Genomic DNA, 22957 nt, shown 5'->3' with positions numbered 1-22957 from the left:
GAGGACCAGGGTGCGGGGACCTGCAGCCCGCGGAGCCCCCGGGGTCCCACGGCGGGGGCCCGCTCTGGCTGCGTTCCGGGTGGTTGGCGGGATGGCAGGCGGCCAAGACTGAGGAGCTGCGCAGCAGTCCCCGAGGAGTGGTCCCCGAGGAGTGGTCCCCGCGCAGCGGTCCCGGAGGAGCAGCGGCCGCGGGACCGGGCGGGGCGGCAGGTAGCCTCTGCGCCCCCACAGCGGTGAGGAGCGGTGGCCGGCTGCCTGTGTCCTCATTTTCCCGGTGAGATACAGCACTGGCCAGGCTGAAAGTTAGGGAGACGGTAGTGAGCAGGGTAGGGAGGTTATTGGCCAGATTGCGAATTTGTCACCCAGCGTGCCGATGTGATCACAGGACGCGTGGGGGCCCTTGTGTGCGTGAGGAGCCCGTCCGGGAACTAGGCCGTGCTTGACGAAAACTTGCTTGGGATTTCTCAGGGCAGTTCTGTTCTGCTCAAAATAAACTTGGTGTACAAACATCTTCCCTGCACAACCCCACGCCCCCCACCCCTGTCTTTGATTTTCCTCAAGCTCTCCTTGTCTTCCCAGCTGTCCTTTTCTTACCTGCGGCTGCGCTGAAAACGGACTTCCATTTGGGACTGAGGCTGTTCTAGAGTCATCCTGTGCAGTGTTAAGAAACCTGATCCGCTCTCCCCTTCTTTATTGTTATCCTTTAGCTACCAGCTGCTGCTGCTCAGACAAGCCCGGGTGGGGTCTGGTGTGTGCTCGCTCACTCTGGCTGTCAGCTGCCCTTAAACCATGTATTGTCTCTCTAGCACAATCCTGGAGGAGGAGAAGGTTCAGCAAGAAGAACGGATGAGGATGGAGTCCAGAAGACAGGTCACAGTGTCCTGGGACTCCGGAGGGTCCGACGAAGCGCCACCCAAGGTAGCGAAGGCCCCTACCCCAACTTTGGCATTACTCCTGCTAACTTTTGAGGTGGATGGTGTAGGCAGCTGCTGTGTGTGGGGAAGCAGCCAAGCATCAGGTGGTTCTAGGAGTAGTTGTTGCAGCCCCGATGCTCCTGCTCGTTTGCCCTGCATGTTACCCTCACGTGTGCTCACTTCCTAATTTGCACTTCAGCTGTCGGCCGGTGTCAGACTCAAGCCGTTAGATTAGGTGCGGTTGTAAAAAAGCTCTCCCTTGGCTCCCCACCCCCCATCCTCAGACTTCAGTGAGCACGCCAGGTGTGGACGAGGGTTTTCCTTTGTTGTTTGTCAGGGACCTTGCTGAGGATCCAGTCAGGATGAAAACCAGCCCTCTGAATGCTTTACATTTTGCTCTATTTTGAATTGAGTCAAATTACACCTAATCCCATTCCTTTTGGGTTGGGCTTGGGTGAGAGCCTTGTGCGTTCTCTGCCTGTCTGCTGTCCGTGGCTGGCTTCTAGGTATGGGGACTGGAGGCACGTTGCATTTGTGTGTTAAGATCTGCTGGCCACATCCCTAGGCCTTGCCTGTCCACCGTCTCCACATCCTCAACCTGTGGAAGGTGGCCAGAGCCTTCCCCTGTTGCTCGGCCACACTGTGGCTGAGGTTTTGGACATAGTTGGCCCTTAAACACTCTCATGAGATTAAGAATTCTTGATACACCTTTTGCTTTTGACAGAGTGGTATTTTCACACAGTGGCTTACATGCCATGAATAATCCAGTTTAGAACATTTTCCGGAATGTAAATAGGTAATAGGCTTTACCTACTAATTAATGAGCTAAAAATGGGTTAAGAAGCTGACAGTTCTTCATCTTCTTCTTGAAAAATGTTCAGAGGCCTATTAGCACAAAGTACTATTTAAATATTATACCTATTTTTTTTTAATGATGCCTGAAAGCTTGTATTTTCTTGGTCAGTATTTTCAACTGTGTAACAATAAAGATTATCACACATTTAAGGTGACTACAGGTGACTGACACAGTTCTTCAGAGTTTTAGAGCGAAGGGTTCCCTAGTCTAGCCTCCTGAACAGGTAGAAAAACTGAGGCCCAGAGGAGGAGGGCCGTGCCATCTGTCGACTGGTGTTCCTTTGAGTGAGTTAGTGATAAAACCAGTATGCTTCTGCATGTCCTGGTAAAACAACAACCATAAACCCTTAGTTACCCACAGAAAAGCTGAGAGAACTGAGAGCCCCTCGTCCCCACATAACAGGCCCTCCACTTTGTGTATACGTGTTTGCCCATTTCTTAACTCGGGAGCAACGGGACAGTGGTCCGGGCCTGGGAGGCGGGAGTCTTGAAGCTAGTTCCTTGGGCCTAGGGGCCAAGTGAATCTCTTCCCAGGGGCTCTGTTGACTGGGCAGTCCCCCTGCCCGTTCCCAGCCTCACTCTCCACGCTCTGAAACAAGGGTGTTAACATCCCTACCCCTCTGGGGTGTGGTGAGGGCGGCGGGAGGTCCTGCATCTGCGGCCCTCATTGAGGGGGTCAGGGAGGCGTCAGGTGCTGCAGGCACTTGGTCGTGATCACCACACCTTGCAGCACTCCCGCAAAACCCACAGAATTAAAGAACTTCGTCCACCTCTGCGTTCTCCTGTATCTCAGTCTGTAGGATGTTTAATAATTTTCTTTGGCTAAATTTTAGAAGCTGTAGTATGAGATTAGGCTTTTTCTGTTTTAGCATACAAAGACATTTTTTTCTGGTTTTGAGATGTTTTCAGAGTGCCTATTTTGAGGCTCTTCTCTATAATCGGAGATTGTTCTGCCCTTTATAATGGGTCAGCAAACTATACCCCACTGCCTGCTTTTGTAATTAGAGTTTTATTGGAATGAATTGCACGCTTCGTTTGTGTCTTGTCCCCGGCTGGTTTCAGCCTGCAGCAGGGTCGAGCAGTCGGTCAGAGTGTGGCTGCACAGATTAAAATACTCGCTCTTTGACACTTGGAGGAGAAGGTTGACAACCCGTGGATTCAAAGTTTTCATGGCTAGAAAATCATCTACGCTAGTAGAAAAAGACAGATGCTTGCTGAGTATGAACAGATACACTAATTATTCGGCTCCCTTGCCAATCAGAATCAGGTCTGGATGCAGTTTTTCCCTTCTCTGTGGTGGTCCTTCGAATCAGACTCTGCTTTTATGGTAGGTGTATTTGACCCATCTGCAAGTGCGTCCCTTGTCTCCAGGGGGCTGGCCCAGCATTGCGTCCTGGAGTCTCCTCCACCCGTGAAGTGGGAGCTCTGCAGTCTCATCAGTCTTTATCATGCTGACTCTGCTGTCTTTGGACGACAACTTCCACTCTAGTTTCCTCAGTTCATGTAACATCTTGGGTTTTTGTAGATGAATGTTGTGTACTGATAAAACTTGTAATGGAACCTAATTAGTTTTTTAAAGTGAAATACTTTTCTCTCCCACATTCAAGATTCAGAATTACAAAATTAAAAGCTTAGTCTGCCTTCAACTCAGGTGGTGATCCCAGGGTCCTGGGATTGAGCCCCACATCAGGCTCCCTGCTCAGTGGGGAGCCTGCTTCTCCCTCTCCCTCTGCTGCTCCCCCTGCTTGTGCTCTCTCACTCTCTCTCTCTCTCTGTCAAAGAGAGAAAATCTTTTTTAAAAAATTAAAATCTTAGTTATAAGACTTAATGGCAAAAGCATTATAACTGCAAAGCTAATTATTAAAAATCTGTTACCAATTTCTTCACTGGTACTTAATACCAACTTTTTCACACAATAACAATCTGCAGAGAAGTTTGCCCAAGAGGAGTGCAGCCTGGGTCATTTCATTGCTGCAAGTTGTCCTGCATGTCCCCATTAGATCAGTGGAGAGCCTCTGGCTAAAAACACCCTTTTCGGCAGTTTTCAAAATATATTTCTTGGACCTCTGGGTCCCCAAGACCATTTCAGAGGGTCGTGAGAGCAAAACCCATTTCATAATAACGTCCACGTGTCATTGGCCTCATCCACTCTGCTGACATTTGCAGTCCTGTTGCAGACGTAGCAGTGGACCAAGCCGCGGTCACTTTGGCACACGCCAGGGCAATGGTGCCGTACCGTGCTGGTCACCACTATATTCTTCACCCCTGTGCTCACGCAAGAAGGAGACACCAGGGTGCTGAAGAATGACCTTGATGAAGCAGTCACAGGTCTTCTGTGGGAGGAAAGAGCAAGTACAGGGAAGATGCTTGCTGTGTGGCTGAGTTGCGGAACTAACCACTTTTCTCATGGAAAACCAGTTTATCTCGAAAGTAGAGTGGTCAGACACTGTGGTGGTTCAGAGTTGTGCATTTGGTAGATAGACCTTTTCTCAAAAAAGAAAGAAGTCATAAAGGAGGATAACTGATAGTGTTTGTTGTCAATAAAATTTGAGTTTTCAAGCAAAAATTAGAATTTTGAAAAACATCCATCACCATGACAAGCTTCCCAATTCTGAGACTTTCCTGATGAGCTCGGAGTGATATTAACAAATGTGATTTTTCCATGTGTCTATTGAAACGGGTCGGCATTGCGAAGGTCTGCATACCTCAGCGACTCGTATTTTCCAGATGATCGCTGCAGGACGTCACAGAATCACACGCGGGTAGAAGATCCATTCACAGTACAAGACGGAGTTGTGGATCTTCACGTCACTGATAATGACACGGTTCCGGATTCCACACTGCAAGTCACCTTTAAGAAACCACCACTCTCTAAGTTGGGGTGTGATATCAGAAACAATGCTCACAACTGTGCCAAAAAACTATTAAGAGACTCCTCCCCTTCCCGGCTGCACGGCTGTGTGAGGCCGGATTTTCTTTGTGCACTGTAGGGAGACAGCACAGCAGACAGTGTGGACTGGCATGAGAGCTGGCGGCCTTCTCTAGGCCTGACATTAAAGGAATTTACATACACGCATGTGATGGGTGCCACTCTGCTTGCTGATTTTTTTTTTAAATAAGTATTTTTTTAACATGTAATTAGTTATTCTTAAGGGTCTGTTTTAATTTTAATAATGTAAATATTGGTAGATCTATTCCAGCTGAACAAAAGCCTTTGGAGTCCTCAGTAATTTTTGAAAACGTAAAGGGGTCCTGAAAATAAAGGGTTTCAGAGTGGCTGCCTCAGAAGGGTTTCTCAGCCCTGACAGGACCCAGCTCTCCACTTCTGTGAGAAGCGTTTTGTGATATTCCATGGTAGCAAGTAAGTAAAATACAGAGAGAGTAAAATGACTTCCAGATTTCAAAATGCCAGTTCTTCCAGGAGACTGCTAACTGCACAAGAAAGCTAAAACGCTACATGCACACCCGTGGGAGACACTCAGGTGGGGTCACCCCCACAGGAGTGGTGAGGTGGCATGGTGCTTGTGGCCACATGTGGGCACGCCACGGGGACGCAGCTACAGAGGCACAGCCCACGGCCACGACGGAGCGTGAATTTCACGGGTCGCGTGATGTGATCTTCTAGAACGGCGAAAAATCTTGGTCAAGGTCAAACAAAACAAAGTACATTGTCCGTCAGAGAGTTGCTATTCCAGGAGGTTCAGTGAGAAACTGTGCCATGTGTTACTTGAGTTGGGGTTACAGGACTTCACTGTTGTTTTACCTCCGTGGTAAAGGTTGAGCGAGGCGAGGCGTCTGAGAGGAGAGCGGGCCCCACTGGTCAGACCCTGGATGCGGTGGCTGTGCCCACCGGTGTGCCCTCTCCAATACTCTGAGCGCCTGGCGGGAGCACCGCCCCTGACTCAGAACCACTGGTTAGGCTGGGTCAGTTTTTCCTTTCTCTTCCTCCTCACTCAGCAGGACTTCAACAAACACTCCTTCAGCTCCATCATTTGCTTGATTAAAAATATTACAGTCCAAGTTTGTGTCTGAGGAGGGAGTGACCCTGCCAAGTCGTAGTGCTTAGTAGCAAGTGACACTTTAGGGCACTGGCACGGAAGCTGTCCGCAGAGAACGTGACGTGTTGCTCCATCTTCACGAGCGCCCTGTCCCCACTCCCCTGTTGAGAACGTGGAGGCACAGAGAGGTGAATGGCCCTGACCACAAACCCTGGCCCTCGGCTCCCGAGCCTGCCCCCGCCTGCTGTGCCGGCTCCCTGTTGGTAGAGAACACAGCACAGCTGGTGGATGGTACATGTGCTCTCCACAGCCACTGCTTAGTAGACTTTGATTTTGTGGTACTCTTTGTGCGATAGTTTTATCTTCCCTAAAGCTTGTTTTCATCTTTTTACCTGTTGTTTTATTTTGAAATGGAACCTTGCACGTGCTCTTTTGCTACCCCCTGAAGTCGGAGACCCTCAGGGATGTTGTGTGGAGATTTTGCCAGTCTCTGGTCAAGTCCTTCTGTTTCTTCTTTTCTATTTGTCGCGTCCAAGTGCGCTTGTCATTGAGCAGCACCCCCACGTAGTGGGTTTCGGAGTGAGCAGGTCCACCAGTATGGCTGTGTGGCCTGTTCACACTGCCTGACTTCCCCGAGCCTCGGCTTCATCCTCCGTGAGATAGGGTGATAATATTCCTGGGCGGCACGCTCTTCAGCTTGTCCCATCAGTGCACGTAGGCCATGCTGAGTAGAAGTTTTCATTTGTGCAGGTGTTACTTACGTGCCCCCAGAGTCTAAGCCAGACGACACAGCCGCACAGCCGTCAGACAGCTATGCTTACTGTCCAAATCCGTGGCCCTGCATCCTTCCACGCGTGGACTCCAGGAGGCCTTTCCCATAGCACCACGCGATGAGTGCTGCCACTCCAACGTCCTACAACAGAAGTAGTCGAACTTTGTTGTTTTTCTTCACCTCTTTTAACCACTTGTTCAAATGAAACCTTTAAAAATATAAATCTAAAGGTAGTCCCTTGGGCTTCATGGAACATACTTTGGAAATTGCCACCCTAGAACATAGGGTAAAGCCTAGGACACCTCCTTGATGTCCCTTTCCTGCTTCCAGGGGTCTTGGGGATCCATCCTCATATTTGAGTAAGTTTGGGGTAAACCGCATCTGGGCCCCTAAAGTATCGGTTAAAGGGATGAGGGCACATTTTCCACCCTCAGAGGTTGAGGGGGCCCGCAGTAGCAGGGCTCAAGCAGATATGTGAGTCACGATCGGGAACGCATCACAGAGGAGAGCAGAGGACTGGGGTGTTACGTCAGGTGGGAGAAACCAGGAGATTTCAGGAAATTTCCATAGAAGACTCAAAGGACGGGCAGTGGGGACAGTGTGAGCAGAGTGGTGGGATAATGAGACTCTTCCTGGACACCCAGACTTACTCAGAACTTAACTCAAGCACAGTGTGTGTTCCTGCAGGACCATGTGCGTCTATGGGAAGAGGCACAGGCTCTGAGGCCTTTTTTTCCTCCCCTGGGCTTGCTGGCACCTAAATCCATCTCCTTTTGTTGTCTTCATTTAGCTGGAGAATAGTGGGTTTCTGCTCTGTTAAAACCATCAGGTTTAGAAGATTTTGTGGACTTAACTTATATTTCAGACTAAACCATTCTTTTGCTATGAACTTTAAATTCATGTAGGTTGCAAACATTGAGAATTTTAGGCTGGAAGTGACTTCCCAGGCCCCGTAGCTCAGCTCCTGTCTGATCGATGTGGAAGCTAGTCAGCTCCCTCGCTTGCCCACAGTCACACGGCTGGGAAGCCACAGAGCCAAATGAGCTCCCTGCTCCGAAAGCCTCCCGATTTGCATTTCCTTGGTGCCGGAGGGTGTCGAGCATCTTGTTGGCCATTGATAGATCTCCCTCGGGTCTGCCCCCGTCCTTTGCCCACTCTTTATTCAGTTTATTATCGTTTTGTTGAGTTACAAGAGTTCTTTGTATATTCTGGATGACTGTCTCACCATACCTGATTTGCAAATATTTTCTTCCATTCTGTGGGTCGTCTCTTTCTTGGTGGTGCTATTTGCAGCACAGAAGCTTTTCGTTTGGATGATGAGAAATTTATCTTTTTTGTTCTCTCTTATTGATTGAGCTTTTGGTGTCCTAGCTACAAAACCATTGCCTACCCAGGGTTACAAAGATTTGCCCGTTCTCTAAAAGTTTTATAGTTTTTTCTCTTAGGTTTAGATCATGATCCATGTCAAGTTAATCTGCGTGTGTATTGTGGGGAAGGGGCCTGGCTTCGTGTTTTCACATGGGGATACCCTGCTGTCCTGGACGTTTGTGGAAAAGACTGTTTCCCCCACTGAAGTGTCTGGACACTCTTTATCATTCTTTCGAACTAAAGTCTTTTAGAGAAATACCTTTTTCTGTTATTTTCAGTAAAACATAGATTTAACAAAATTTTCAAAATACTCATTCATATGATGCTCTCTTGATTTGTTCACAGCCCAGCAGACCCGGTTACCCTAGTCCAAGGTCCAGCGAAGGATTTTATCCTAGTCCACAGCACATGGTACAGACCAATCATTACCAGGTATGCCAGTCATTACAGACATAAGACATCTTGTTTTATTCTTCACACTTGGGGGTGGGGAGGGACATTGTAAATATTTATATTCTTTATTTCTCGTACATAGGAGTATGATTTGGCAAGCAGAAAGCTAAGAAAGTAATCAGCTTAGTGATTGTCTAAGTGGTGGTTGTGTCAGCAGCCCAGAGAGCCGTCATTGGCCCCTCAGCCTTAAAGCGTCTGGGCAGTGCCCTGCCCCACATTCTCTACTCCATTCCTTTCCTCCATTTGGGTGACGTGTGGGGCGAGTCTGGTGGCTCCTACTATATGCAGAGGTAGTAATGAACTGGGTGGTTTTTCTGGAATGCAAGAATAACATTCAAATTTACCTTAAAAAGCAGACAAGATGCCATATTGGACAGGTGTGGATAGAGTATCAGACATAGTCAAATATCTTATATAAATTAGAAAAGACAATTCTTGAAAGAAAAGGACCAGAAGCAAAAGTCAGTAATGTTTTGGTTTTGAGGGGAGAGTATTTGCTTTTTGGAGGTGCAATTAGAGTGAAATGCACAGATGTTCTGACAGGTGTACACCGTGTCCCCTACACTACACCAAGACAGAGAATATGTCTGTGACCCTGGAAGGTCTCCCCCTCCCCCAAGTCAGTCACCTGCTGCCCGGGCACAACCACTGTCTGACTGTTCCCAGCCGTTGGTGTTACGCGTTCTGGACTTCCAGATAAGTGGATCAGACGGTACACTCCTGCTCAGCTGCTGTACTGGTGTGATTCTGCACTGACATCCGACGAGGGTGTCAGTAACTCACAACTTTCTGATGCTGAGGGGTATTCCACTGCATGACAGCGCAGAGTGTGTGCCCCAGTCATGTTATTCAGAGAATAGGCCGCGTCACTTCTAGGAAATAAAACCACGTCTTCTAATTTGTGTCGGCTGTGGCTCTCTTGCAGCCACGCCTCTTAGGTAACTGACCGATACTCATAGCTGGCTGACTAGGCCGGTTATGAGAACCAGCCTTGGGTAGAAAGCACTTAGCTGAAGAATGAGTCAAACGCGAAACAAGCGATGGGTAGTCCTTGGGTCTTTGTCGGGAGAGGGAGAAGCTGAAAGCTCCCTTAACTGCCATCTCCTTTGACATGTTTCTCAGGAAGAAAAGGAGAAGCACGCTTACTGGGCCTCCTTCCCGGGGTTGCTGGGGGTCAGATGAAAGCATTTAAATTCCTGTACATGCCTCTCAACTTTAAAGAGGCCTTTAAACCTAGGCCTTTGGATCAGTACGGACAAACACTCTTCGCTGTTGGCAGAAGGTCCCAGGGAGAGAGTGCAGGCCATTTCATACTAGAAAGGACGGTGGTACATCGAGACACTGAAATTGGGTCCGCGGCAGGGTCTTCACCTGCTTTGCTGCCTCCAGATCCCACTGTACTAATTCTGAAGTGGGGCCTGGGAGTATTACTTTGTTAACAAGCACCCCAAGGGGATGCTGCGTGACTGAGAGCCCTGTTTTGGGAGACACCCACGTGCCTGGAGGAGGTGTGCATCACTGAGCCCCCCCCAGATGTCTTTAGAGAAAGCGCAACACCATATGCTGGTGAGACAGAGGTGGGACACGTTGGCCACACCGCTTCCACCTCCTGGGCTCTGGTACGTGTCCGTGTGTGGCCATCGTCCTGCCCCTGGGGTAGAAGCCTGTGAAGACAGCGGCTTGCCTCTGCTTTAAGGGCCTGGAACAGTATGTAGAACAGAGTAAGGATTCAGTGGATACATTAACGCATTCATATTTTCATCAAGCAAAGGAATGATTAAGCTCTCCCACGCCCCAAGTTTCCTTATCTTCTAAATGAGAACGGCTACAGGACATTGCCTGGTGTTACTTCATGTTCCTTCTTAGCCGAAAGTGCTCAGCAGTCCTTTCACAGGGTTGGTGTTGTGTAGAAAACTGCCACAGAATATTTGAAATCTCTTTGTTGCGCAAATTCCTAAAAGTCCTCTAGCAGGAATGTATCCTTTCTGACCAAAAATAGTAGTGATGTGACATTTTATGTTTAGTAGAATTTTTACTGAAATATTTTGATTCTAGTAAACTGTGAGAACCATCTGCACATCTTACATAAAAGTTTATTAGTTATATATTGTCGGTATGCATTTTGGTATAAATCAGTGCCTGGAGATCTCACGAGTGCACAGTCTTTGTTGAAGAATGCTGTAATGCTCAGTAGTGATGGATCTGGCTGTGCCTTATCTCGTTGAAACGTTAACTGAGCACCCTGGCCCTCCAGTACTAACTAGCCCAGTGAGTTACAGAAACAAATGCTGATTCTGATCTCTCTCTCTCTCTCTCTCTCTCTCCCTCCCCCGCCCTCTCTCCCATGATTGAGGGAGGAAGCCATGTAAAGAAACTCCTCTTGTTTTCCTTCTGCCCTGGAATTTTTCTCCATGTGCATGTGAATGTCTTTTCTCTGGCGTAGTCATCACGGTTGGAACACGACGCCCGTGTCTGTCCTGGTCCATTAGACAGGAGGTGCTTTAGAGCGGCGCCCGCTGAGCTGCGTGCATGGCACCTGGTGCTTTTGCATCGAGGGTGCCGAGTTGCAAAGTAAACAGTTTCTGACTTCCTGGTGTATATTTGCATTACTTATTTACACAGCCTTCATGGATTACCTTTCTTGAGGCTTTAGAAGAATCCATTTCCTTGCTTTTACTACCTTCCAGAGGCCACCTGCATCCCTTGCCCCCCCCCTTCAAAACCAGCAGTGCTGTATCTCTCTGACCACTCTTCGGTAGCCATTTCTCCCCCCTCCCCTTCTGCTCCCCCTTGCACTGGTAGAGAACCTGCTTTTACATTAGGTCCACTCGGATGATCCAGGGTCCTCTCCCCATCTCAAGACGCCTAACTTACAACACACATGTGAAGTCCCTCTGTCGTGTGAGCTCCCATAGCCACAGGCTCCAGGGAGCCACACGTGGACGTCTGTGGGCACCATTGTTCTGTTTGCACAGTGTTCCCTGTCGTCTTAGTTGCTTCCTTGCATGTGGAAAGCAGAACTGTGCGGAAGCATGCCATGTCGGAACATGACCCTGCTGCCCCACATTCGCAGGTCTCTGGCTATCCTGGTTCACATGGGATCACAGCCATGGCTGGCAGCATCTACCCGGGGCAGGCATCTCTTTTGGACCAGACGGATTCCTGGAATCATAGACAGCAGGAGATATCAATGTGGCAGCCCAACATGGAGGTAACCCGGATGTCCTTGGGCTTTCGTTTGTTAGCTGATGAAGCTTTGCCTAGAGTACCTTTTATTTCTGAATCCTAAGAGTTACTGATTTTGATGACCTAATTCTAAAATCAAGGCACTACATCTCAAATTCTTCCCGGTTCCGTGAGTCCTATTTACTAAAAGAAAGAGACGCCCATCATTAATCCACCCGCCTGAAAGGCAGCATGTCAGGCTGAACGTAATAGCGTGTGCGTGAGGTGTATCCCGGGGAGGAGCAGGGAGATGGCCTCCCGTTCTGTGGGCCATGTTACCTTTTACCAGATTTGCCTGGTGAACCAAGAACCACTGCCCTGACAGTAAGTGTTGTTTCTTTGACTCCCAGAGCACTTGTAGTCTGCTGCTCCTGCCCTTGCCCTTGGGGTGAGCACATTTAACGATTGCTTTGTGCTCCCCGTCACACGTGGACTGAGCTTAATCCTCCTTCCATTCTGCCTCCAGACTGTTTTCACTTCACTGCAACCAGCAATGCATTCTCTGCATATACCTTGGATTATTTCTTTTTTTTTTTTTTTTTAAAGATTTTTATCCATTCATTTGAGAAAGAGAGAGAGAGAATGCATGCACACGAGCAGGGGTAGGGGCAGAGGGAGAGAGAAGCAGACTCCCTATCGAGTGGGGAGCCTGACACAGGGCTGGATTCCAGGACCCCGAGATCACAACCCAATCTAAAGTCAGACGCTTAACCAACTGAGCCACCCAGGTGTCCCAGATTATGTCTTGAGAACAAATCCCTGCAAATGGAGCTGTGCGCTGAACGGCTGTGTACTTGTTAATGATGCTTGGCAGGTGGTACCTTGCAACCCCCGGGGAAGTCGCTCCCATGAGCAGAGTCCAAGACACCCTGTATCCCCCACCCTTGCTATTTTGCTTCATTTCTTTGGAAAAGCGCAGAAACAGTCAGAGCATCCTAGATTGGCCCCTGAGAGCGGATGTGCCATTCTGCTTACTCCCCCTGCTAGGACTCTGCTGCGCTGGACCTGCGAGGGATCGGACAGGGGCTGCCGGCCCACCTGATGGAAGAGCGGCTGATCCGGCAGCAGCAGGAGATGGAGGAAGATCAGCGCTGGCTAGAAAAAGAGGAGAGATTTCTGGTAACTGTGTTTCTAGTCATTCGGATTTCTTCCACTTGTGAAACTGTCAGTCTACTATGTTACAGATGATTGGAAAGGTTTGTCTTTCAGAACAAGAAAGATCCTTTGACATCTGGTCCCCAACACTTGCAGTCGTGGGTTATTTGCTCTTCTTAGATTTTTTCTGGCTAGATTTCTAAGATCTTAGTAGCAGCATTGCAGGCTCAGAGGTGTGAGCATTTCTGTGGTTTTCGCAGAAGCAGCTGCCCCTGGAGTGTCAGCTAGCGTGTAAGGCTTTGCATCTTGCTCCCGCAGCACCTGTAACCAGACAGCTTAGAACCCCGGGTCTGCCTTCACGCATTCCTCCTCCTGTGGTCTGACAGGTGCCTCCTTCCACACGTATGTGGGCGGCCCGCATCCACAGCCCCTCAGAAGTCTCCTGCGGCAGAGGAAGTGGTGAGGCAGAGTGGTCTCTGTGTGTCGCTTGACACAAGGGCCCTTTGGACTCATGGCCCCGTTGCCACACACTTCTGTGCCGCGAGGCCGCCCGGCTAGTGCAGTCTTCCTGGAGTAGCCTGAAAAGGATGGCTGGACAGAGCCAGGACTCCTGCTGTTTCCACATTCATGAGTTGGTACCTTTCCCTGGGTGGTCCACAGCTGGTCCCTCATGCTTCCATTCAATAAACATTCCCCGAAGCCCTGTCTGTGTTGAGCTCTATGCTGAGGGACCAGACACCCGTGAGGGTAGGGGACAGTTCTCAAATCACTTGCAGTCTTCCAGGCACAGAGACATTGAAACCAGCAATGAATGGTATAAGGCAACAGTGGCTTCAGCCTGCACAGTTCATCAACATGCGACTCTGATTTCATCCTTTATATGTGGCTTTCATTTTTTTTTAATTGTGGTTGATTTAAACACTCTGGCTCAGTGAAGCCCGTTTTCACGGTTGGAGAGGCCAGTGCCCTCCGCACAGAGTGTGCTGGGCTGCCCTCATCAAGCCTGCCATCTCGGTGCACACAGGAGCATGGAGCACGCTTGGAGGCCTGCAGACATCACACGCGCTCCACGCTCGGCTACCGCCAGCCAGGACTAGTGCACGCTTCCTCAGCACACGCCCCGCTCACAGGTGAATGCCTCAGATCCTGTGTGACATCCTCCATGTGCCGGTCACCATCTGACATATTTCTCATAAATGAAGTCCATCTGCACAGCCCCCCACAAGGAAGAGACGGGTCCAGAATCCTTTACCTGAAATTCTTGAAGGTTTTATGTGCTTCAGAATTCAGTATTTTTTTACTTGAGAAAATCAGTGCCGTGCACATGCCACAGATTAGGTCCCGTTCCAGTAGCATCCCAGAGGTAAGAGTGCCGCTACTCATGCAGGAAAACACGGATGTTCACATGAACAGGTACAAATACAGACTTCGTGTCAGTTCAGGTCAGGTTTTGCCATGAAATTAGCTTGCTTCAAATGCAAAATAAAATAAAGATTAAATTAAATTTCTGATCGTCAGTACTTTTTCAAATTTGGAAATGAGGATAAACCTGTCCCTGTGTCACTCTCATTTTATGGCAGAGGAGATCTCCTGAGGTCGCCCAGCTAGCCTGTGACAGAGCCGGAATTCAGCCCGGAGTCCTGCCGCAGGGCCGGTCCTGGCCGCTGGGCCGCACTGCTCAGCGCCCGTGAGGCGCGAAGCAGCATCCTGCTGGCGGTGCTTTCAGCACTCGCTCAGCTTGCCAGGTGTTCTTCTCTACAGACGTTTACAGCAAGGTGTATGAAATGTTGATAGGCACCATGAGGGACTTACTTTTGAACAGAAGTTTCAAACTATCAAAAATTGAAATGACTTAAATTGAAGCATACCTTGATGTAAGGCAAGCTGCAGACAGTGCTGATTGTGTGCGGCGGTAATCTGAGCGGAGCCATTTGGATCTGGAGTGGGCTTCAAGAATGGCTGTTCCCTAGCCCGTCTTAGACTTTTATCCAGACAGCCTATTTTCCTGCATTGGTATGGGATTTAAAAAGTCAGTATTACAAATTCTCCAAACTAGAGCTGATACATCTAAATACCACTGTCTTGTGTACGATGACGGCACGTGAATGAAGCGTTCTCTCAGTCGTGGCGTGCACCGCGCACAGCAGTGGCAGACGAGGACCCCGCAGGTGGCTGGAGGAGTCAAGGACGGTGCCAGAGACCAGATACGTTGAGCCAAGGCAGAAAGATCCATTGGAATTTGCAAGGCAGACAAGTCCAGGGAATGCCACTAGGCAGAGGATGAGCATGACTAATGACATGGGTAGAGACTGTTCTCAGAACTCCCCACCCACGCTAGACGGACTGTAGTAGTGGGAAGTAGCTACTGATTTCAACACCGACTCAGTCTTCTGAGTGGTTTCAGGTGTTCACGTACAAGGCTCAGGGCCCGGCTGGTTTGCTCACTGTTGGGCTTTTTCTTGTCGTGGAGATGGTTTACGTGCAGTGGACTGAACAGGCCCTCGCAGGTACAATTGGGTGAGCTTTGATGGATGTAGAAGTCCATGTACCCCACACCCCGTACACAGGACGTTTCCAACACCCCACATAAGCTTCCAGATTATGTTCAAAGTCCATTTATGAAGCTGTATAAAATGCCCCCCAGGCTTCTGGTCCACGCTGCACCACGCCTGCAGGATGACCTGAGCACGTGTGGTGTCCTCAGCGAGCGTGTCTCCACAGCTCAGGCCTTCCCCAGGGTTTGTGCCCGGGGTCCTTTTTTTTTTTTTTTTTTTTTTTAAGATTTTATTTATTTATGTGACAGAGAGACAGCCAGCGAGAGAGGGAACACAGCAGAGGAATGAGAGAGGAAGAAGCAGGCTCCCAGCAGAGGAGCCCGATGTGGGGCTCGATCCCGGAACACCCGGATCACGCCCTGAGCCGAAGGCAGACGCTTTAACGACTGCGCTACCCAGGCGCCCCCCCCGGGGTCCTTTATTGCTCCTGTGTAGCTTTTATGATTAAGCGTGTGTCTTGCTTCCCTCGCTAACTTCCTGCCCATCCACTTAGAGCTTCCTGCTGCTGGTCTAACGGGGTCATTTTCATTGAGCTTGTTGGTGGTTTTCTGTGTGTGCAAATGCAGTTGATTGGTAGACCCTTCTCTTGTATTTTCCAGTATCTGTCATGTGAACTCTGATTTCCTTGGATTTTCTGTTGGCTTCCCCCCCCATTTTTGAGGCATAACTGACACACATGTGACTTTTTAAAAAGCATTTTCTTTCTTCGTTTTCAGTGTTTGTTACATACCTCGTGACCTCGAATTTCTCTTCTGAAGTGTCTCTTGCTGACTTTCATATTAAATAGGTCTTTGCCTGCATTTATTTTTAAAGATGTTGTCTGTAATAGTTTTTCCATTAGGTATAATATTGGCTCTGTATTTTTCATATATTATTTTTTTAAGAAAAACTTGAGAGGACATTGATATGATGAACAATGTGGGACATTTTGCTTGGGTTTGGACTAGCCCAGCGTTCCAAAGTCAAGTCCCTACTTAAGGCATAATTGATCATTCTTTTAAGGTCATGGCATATGTCATTGTTTCCCATTAGAATTTAGTATTGCTGTCCATAAATGAGAATGACTTATTTATTGTCATCGTGGGCTTCAAGATCAGATCAGTTCTGGTGTCACAGGGGGGTTGGATAATCCCGACCCCTCTTTGATTTGGGTGTTTGCAAGGTAGGCATTTTAGGTGGTAGGGCTGAGGGCAAGTTCGCAGTCAAGACGGGGGTCTGCTTCCAGTGGGACTAGCAGGCAGAGATACAAAAGCAAGGAGATGGGGGGACATAAATGTCAACGTCACTGTTTCCTGCCACAGCCACAGAGGTATTTCTAAAATCTGATCCTGTTACTGTCTGACTTAAAGTCTGCCAGCAGCTACCATAAGGTGACCACCAGTCCTGTAAGCTGACCCTCCGTCCTTCCTGTCCTCAAGGTCCAGCCTCAGTCAGCCCTGACTATGACAGAGAGGACCGGGCACAGGAGGGGAGGCCCAGCACACACAGCTTTGGGGGAAGGCCGAGCAGCTGAAATGACCAGCAAGGGCCAGCCCAGGGACTTCTGAGGAGGAACATTCCAGGAAGACAGCACACGAAGCACAAGGGCCCAAGGATGTCTGAGCACAGAAAGACCAATGTGATGGATAAAGGGGGACAGGCAGGCTGGGCGGCCAGGGGCCAGGGCATGGAAGGTGGTAGGAAGACGGTGAGCGTACTGCATTTTGACACTTACAATGATCACTCCTGGCTTGGACTCTCCTTTTCAAGAAGGCATTACTAGAAACAATCCAGACTCTGGAGTCAGCCAAATAAGAATTAAAAATCCTCGTTATTATGACCCTATATAAATTGTTTAGCCTCTGTACTTTCATTTATTAATCTGTTTATCTATAAAATAATTATATTCTCTATAAAGTGTGGGTAATACTTTTCTCCCAGGGCTGGGTTGAGGATTAGATGGATAGCATGTATACAGTGGGGCAAGTAGGGAATACACAGTAATTTCTCCAAGGGCTTTTCTTTCTCACTCTGCTTGTTCTCCATAGCACCTGTGAGAGCTGCATTGCTGAGACTCTAAAGTCCAGATCCTGTCCCGCATACTACCCAGGGTTTCCAGAGGCCGTCCCGGAGTACCTTCTGTGTGCTCCTGACCAGAAACTAACATCATAGATTGAGGGAGAGATTTAGCCACTTGCGGGGATTCTGCAAAGGAGCATTGCTTTTATTAGATTTGCTTGTTATAAATAATCCCTAATTCCTTTTTGCTATTGGTGGAGCTCCCACTAGTGGGTTATTTTTAGCAGCTAGCTACAAGGCCCCTGCTTTGACTAGACCCACGTGTTCTCACAGGATGTGGAGTCTGGGGGCAGGAGGCAGCATTTTAGTCCAGGGCTTTCCACTGCAGGCTTCTCAGGCTGTCAGTGAGGAAGGGTCAGTTTCTGTTTTTTTCCTAAACCATTGTAGACCTGATATCCTTGTGAAATAAAACAAAAAGCAATTACTAGGAAAAAGAAATTTAAAAAATATGCAAAATAGGAGCCACACTTGTTTACATGAATTCCAACAAGCCTAAAAATTACTATTTCAGATTGCTCTAGAACTTTCTAAAGGTGCTTGCCTTCTGTTTATGTCTCATCATGACCTGGTGACACACCGTCCCCGACCCTCGGTGGTCCTCGGACCGCGCTGGGCACAGCACTGCTGCTCCCTTCCACAGGGTAAGCTTGTGCACCCCAATAGAGGAGCTGTATTCTTGTTTGGAAAATTAACTTCGACGTTGCTTTGTCAGGAATATTGGCCACATTTTTTCTAATAGATGAGAATCAGCAGCTGTCGATGGTGCTCTTCTGTTGTTAGGACTCACACCACTGAGTGTGGTGACTGTTGTTGGTTAGGGCTGCTACCTTTCCTTGAGTACTTTGGGGAGTCGGGACTCCGTCACATTGTCCCCACGCTGGCACTTGCCCAAGGCCACCCGTCCCTCACCTGTGGCACTTGCTCCTTGTGGTGGACCCGCTCCCAGTCCTGCTGGTGAGCTCTCTGAGCCTGCCATGTGCCGGCGAACCCCCTGCCTCTCCTGCACCAGCGGGAGAGAGCCAGCAGCCTCGTCTGGACCGTCAGTCTGCTCAGAGCACTTTCCTTCTCACTGGGCACTGCTCACAGACAGACTGACTTTGGACTCATTTGTTTTCCTTACAGCGCTCAGTAGTCTTCTAACATGGCACTGTGCCAAAGACAGGATTTTAATTTTAAAATGAGAAAGTCCTGGGGCTCCTGGGTGGCTCTGTTGGTTAAGTGTGTCTGCCTTCAGCTCAGGTAGTGGGATAGAGCCTTGCTCAGTGGGGAGCCTGCTTCTCCCTCTCCCCACTCATGCTCTCTCTCTCTCTCTCTCACTCTCTCTCTCAAATAAATAAAATCAAAAAAAATGAAAAAGTCCTGTCTATATAAAGCCTACTTTGTGTTCTGAAAAAGGAAATGAATGTTTGAGCTGTTTCTCCTCTCACACAGACCCAGTCATTCTGAATGAATGATGAGTACCAGGCCGGGGGGCCGGGGGTTGGGGGTTGGGGACAGGGAGTAAGGACAGGGTCACAAGACTACCTCTGGCCCTTTTCTGCTGAGTCAGGCCATGTCCCACCTATGTTCCTTGCATCTGCCATATTCTGGATTTGAAGACAGTGTGGCCTAGTTCAAGGAGAAGGGACTTTGAGTGGAAAGCCTTGCATTTGAAGTTTTCTAGAGTGATGGCATACGAGCATAGAGACCAAACTGTGACTGTTGGTTGCTGTGTCCCCAGAACCTGAAACAGCACCTTCAGCCCTCACCTGCTGCCCATGAGGACGGGGGGCACAGGCCCACACATAACACAGTGCTCACAGAAGTGTTTCTTTCTGCTCTCAGGAACTGGAAATAACCCACTTGCCCGTTCCTGCAGAACAGATCAATTCATGCAGTGGCCTACTGCGTGACAATAAAAATGGGCAAACCCCTCCCCACACGCACAGGGACAGGGCTTACAGAGATAATGTCCACCACAGACGCCAGACGCAGGGCCATGCACATTATGCAGTCTGCTTGCGTGAGCTCTCTGGGGCCCGCTGGGTGGGCGGCTGTGGTAGGTGGGCGCACACATATATGAACGTGCACGGAGCGTGTACACTTGAGATCGGTGCACTTCATTGTATGCGTCACACCTGCATTAACGAAAGAAAGGGAAGGAGGGAGAAGGCATACCTGATGGGGGAAATAATCCGATAGCCCCAAACGTTCTTTGTTTGTGATCTGTGTGTGTGTAAGATTTCAAATATGTCTCCTCTTTTCATATTAGTATCTTCAAATCTAGAATATTCTGTAAGAGGGAAGCAGGAGAATTTAGCTTCACCCAGGAGCAGAACCAATAACAGAACTCCTCTCTGACGGGCTGGCTCTGGTTCTCTTGAGTTCCCAAGCTGGCACTCACCTCTCACTCAGACAGGCTGTGTCGGCCATGTGAGGAAAAAGCTTAAATATTCCCATTCATAGAACACAAGAGGACTTTATATAGACAGGCTTTCTCATTTCAAAATTGAAATCCTGTCCTGGGGAAAGTTTTGACATGAGGGAATTACAGTGCATAAGGAAAAATAAGTCATTTCATATGGTTTATGTGGAAATACAAGTAGATAACTCATGTAAATACATGAAACACAGCACCTAGTTCTGTAAGCAAACAGTAAGTGTCATTTGCTTTTGTTTAAGTATTTCCTACAGGTCAGGGCTGGCTCAGTCAGAAGAGCATGCTTGATCTATGGATCGTGGGTTCGAGCCCCACATTGGGTGTAGAGCTTCCATAGAGGAAAGAAAGGAAGGAAAGAAAGAAAAAGAAACTTTAAAAAATAGTATTTCTCACAGTTAGAAGTACTCATGCTCCAGCAGCTACAGGTGTACCTTATTTCATTGCACATCGCGGACATTGTGTTCTTTGCGTACTGAAGGTTTGTGGCAAACCCTCCATTGAGCGAGTCTCTTGGTGCCATTTTTCCAATAGCATTTGCTTACTTCATGTCTGTGTCATATTTTGGTAGTTCTCACAGCACTTCAAACTTGTTTATTGTGGTGATCCGTGATCAGTGATCTTTGAGGTTACAATTGTAATTATTTTGCAGTGCCATAAGCTGCTCCCACAGAAGACGGTGAACTCAATAAACATTGTCCGTGTGCTGACCGCCCCAGTGACCGGCCGTTCCCCCGTCTCTCTCTCCCTCTCCCCGGGAGCCCTATTCCCTGAGACACAACAATATTAAAATTAGGCCAGCTAATAACCCTACAGTGACCCCTCGGGGCTCAGGTAAAAGGAAAAGTCACGCATCTCTTTATATTGAAAGCTAGAAACGATCGAGCGTAGTGGGAAGGCATATCGAAAGCCCAGACAGGCGGAAAGCCAGCCCATTTGCACCCACAGCCACATCGTGAGCACAAAGGAGAAGTTCTGGAAGGAAATCACACGTGCTTCTCCGGGGAACACGTGAATGGTAAGAAAGCAAAACAGCCTTACTGCTGACATGGAGAACGTTGTACTGGTCTGGATGGAAGATCCCACCAGCCACAGCATTCTCTCAGAGCAAAGCCTCACCCAGAGCAAGGCCCTCACTCTCTTCAATTCCGTGAAGGCTGGGAAAGGTGGGGAAGCTGCAGGAGACCAGCTGTCGGCCAGCACAGGTTCGTGAGGTTGGAGCAAAGACGTTGTCTCCATACCGTACAAGTACCACATAGGACTTGTACCGCAAGTACAAGACGAAACAGCAGTGCTGACGTAGGAGCAGCCGCAAGTTCTCCAGAAGACTGCGCTCAGATCATTTACGAGGGTGGCAGCAGTAACCAGCAGACTTCCGGTGTAGACGAAACAGCCGTCTACTGGAAGGAGACGTCATCTAGGACTCTGGTAGCTGGAGAGGAGAAGTCAGTGCCTGGCTTTAAAGCTGCAAAGGACAGGCTGACTCCCGTGTTAGGGGCTCATGCAGCTGGTGCCTGTCAGATGAAGCCAGTGCTCACTGGCCGAATATTCTGGAAGTCCTAGGGCCCTTAGGAATCATGCTAAATCCACTCTCCCTGAGCTGCATCGACAGAACAAGAAAGCCTGGGCAACCGTCACCTGTTTACAACATGGTGTACTGAATATTTTAAGCCCACTCTTGAGACCTACCGCTCGGAAAAAAAGATTCCTTTCGGAATAGGACTGCTCACTGACAATGCACCCTGTGACCCAGGAGCTCTGATGGAGATGGACAAGGAGATTTATGTTGTCTTCATGCCTGCTAACACAACATCTGTTCTGTAGCCGGTGGATCAAGGAGTAGTTTTGACTGTCAAATCGTCTTACTTAAGGCAATAGCGGCCATAGATAGGGATTCCTCTGATGGATCTGGGCAAAACCAACTGAAAACCTTCTGGAAAAGAGTCACCATTCTAGATGCCATGAAGAGCATTCCTGATTCATGGGAAGAGGTCAAAATGTCAGTAGTAACAGGAGTTTGGAAGGAAGGGGCTCCAACCCTCCTGAACGACTGAGGGGCTCAGGACATCAGCGGAGGACGTCCCTGCAGATGTGCCAACAGCAGGAGAACCAGAATCCCGAGTGGAGCCTGGACGTGGCCCACACTGCCGCGATCTCGTGCTCGAACTCACAGATGAGGAGGTGCCGCTCGGAGGAGCAGAGGACATGCTTTCAGGAGATGGAAGCTGCTCCTGGTGAGGGTGCTGTGAAGACAGGAAATGACAACAGAGGATCTAGACTATTCTATGGCCCTAGTTGGTAAGGTGGCAGCAGGGTTTGAGAGGACAGATGCCAGTTTTGGAGGAAGGTCTGTGGATGAAATGCCATCAAACAGCATCACACGCTCCAGAGATACTGTTCGTGAAAGGAAGGGTCAGTCCATGTGGTTAGTATTTTTAGTAATAAAGTATCTTTTAATTCAAGTGTGTACATGTAAACATGACACCGCTGCAGGCGTCATCAACTAGAGTGTGGTGTAAACTAACTTTGATGGCCACCGGGAAGCCAGACATGGACTCGACTCGCTTTACCGTGACACTAGCTTTCCTGCGCAGCATGGGGCAAGCCTGCCGTATCTCTGGGGTGTGCCGTAATTCTGCCTTCTGAGCCTGGGGTTCCTCAGCTGTGAAGCCTCTTCTCTACCTTGCATTTTTATGACCGCGTTCCTTGAGCAAGGATTTACTAAATGTCTAACAGGCACATGACTGTTCAAGCACATACTTAATCCTTACAGTTGCTGTACGAGGCGGCCGACCCCTTTTCCAGCTGAGAGTGGGTTTGGAGAGGTTGAGGGGGCATGGCCGCTGTTCACAGACGGCCGTGCAGGTGCTTCATTTCCTCCCACCTGTGTGCCCTGTTTCTACCAAGTCATGCAGATAGTGGGAGAAGCCGGCAGCCCATGGCCTCTGTCCTCCCAGGGCCTGGCATCCCGTGAGAAGCAGCAGAAATGTTCTAACGTTTAGGAAAGGAGGGCAGATTTATACGGTATTTTGTTTATTGAATTGGCTGAGTTCGAAGTGGCGGTGCAGTGCCGTCGGGCTGGGGAGAGCCCACTGACAGTGAATGCAGACAGCCCAGCAGTCGGGAAGCTTATACCAAGATGTTTCAAATGTTCCAGCCCTCTGACTCAGTAATTCCATCCTTAGACATCTGTCCTAGAGAAATAATCAGGGATTTAGTCAAGCATTTCTACACAAAGGTCTTTATCC

At 48.9% G+C, this 22957-nt stretch overlaps 1 protein-coding gene across 15 annotated transcripts in view; it reads left to right on the top strand.

Annotated features, from left to right (window-relative positions):
* Positions 1–22957, top strand: part of PTK2 (protein tyrosine kinase 2) — a 262938-nt gene that overhangs the window by 223991 nt on the left and 15990 nt on the right. For 12 of the 15 annotated variants that reach the window (XM_048212414.2, XM_057308018.1, XM_057308017.1 and 9 more), the window contains 4 exons: positions 807–918; positions 8253–8339; positions 11434–11571; positions 12573–12704. In XM_048212414.2, coding sequence (XP_048068371.1) covers positions 807–918; positions 8253–8339; positions 11434–11571; positions 12573–12704 — 469 coding nt within the window. Of the gene's footprint in view, positions 1–4; positions 275–806; positions 919–4464; positions 4846–8252; positions 8340–11433; positions 11572–12572; positions 12705–22957 lie in introns of those variants that run through there. The other 3 variants (XM_048212423.2, XM_048212420.2, XM_048212421.2) reach the window with 3 other exon arrangements.

This window comes from Ursus arctos, unplaced genomic scaffold, assembly GCF_023065955.2.
Source record: "Ursus arctos isolate Adak ecotype North America unplaced genomic scaffold, UrsArc2.0 scaffold_6, whole genome shotgun sequence".
NCBI lineage: Eukaryota > Metazoa > Chordata > Mammalia > Carnivora > Ursidae > Ursus > Ursus arctos.
The sequence above is the reverse complement of the archived record's forward strand: the minus strand, read 5'-3'. Positions and strand labels throughout refer to the sequence as shown.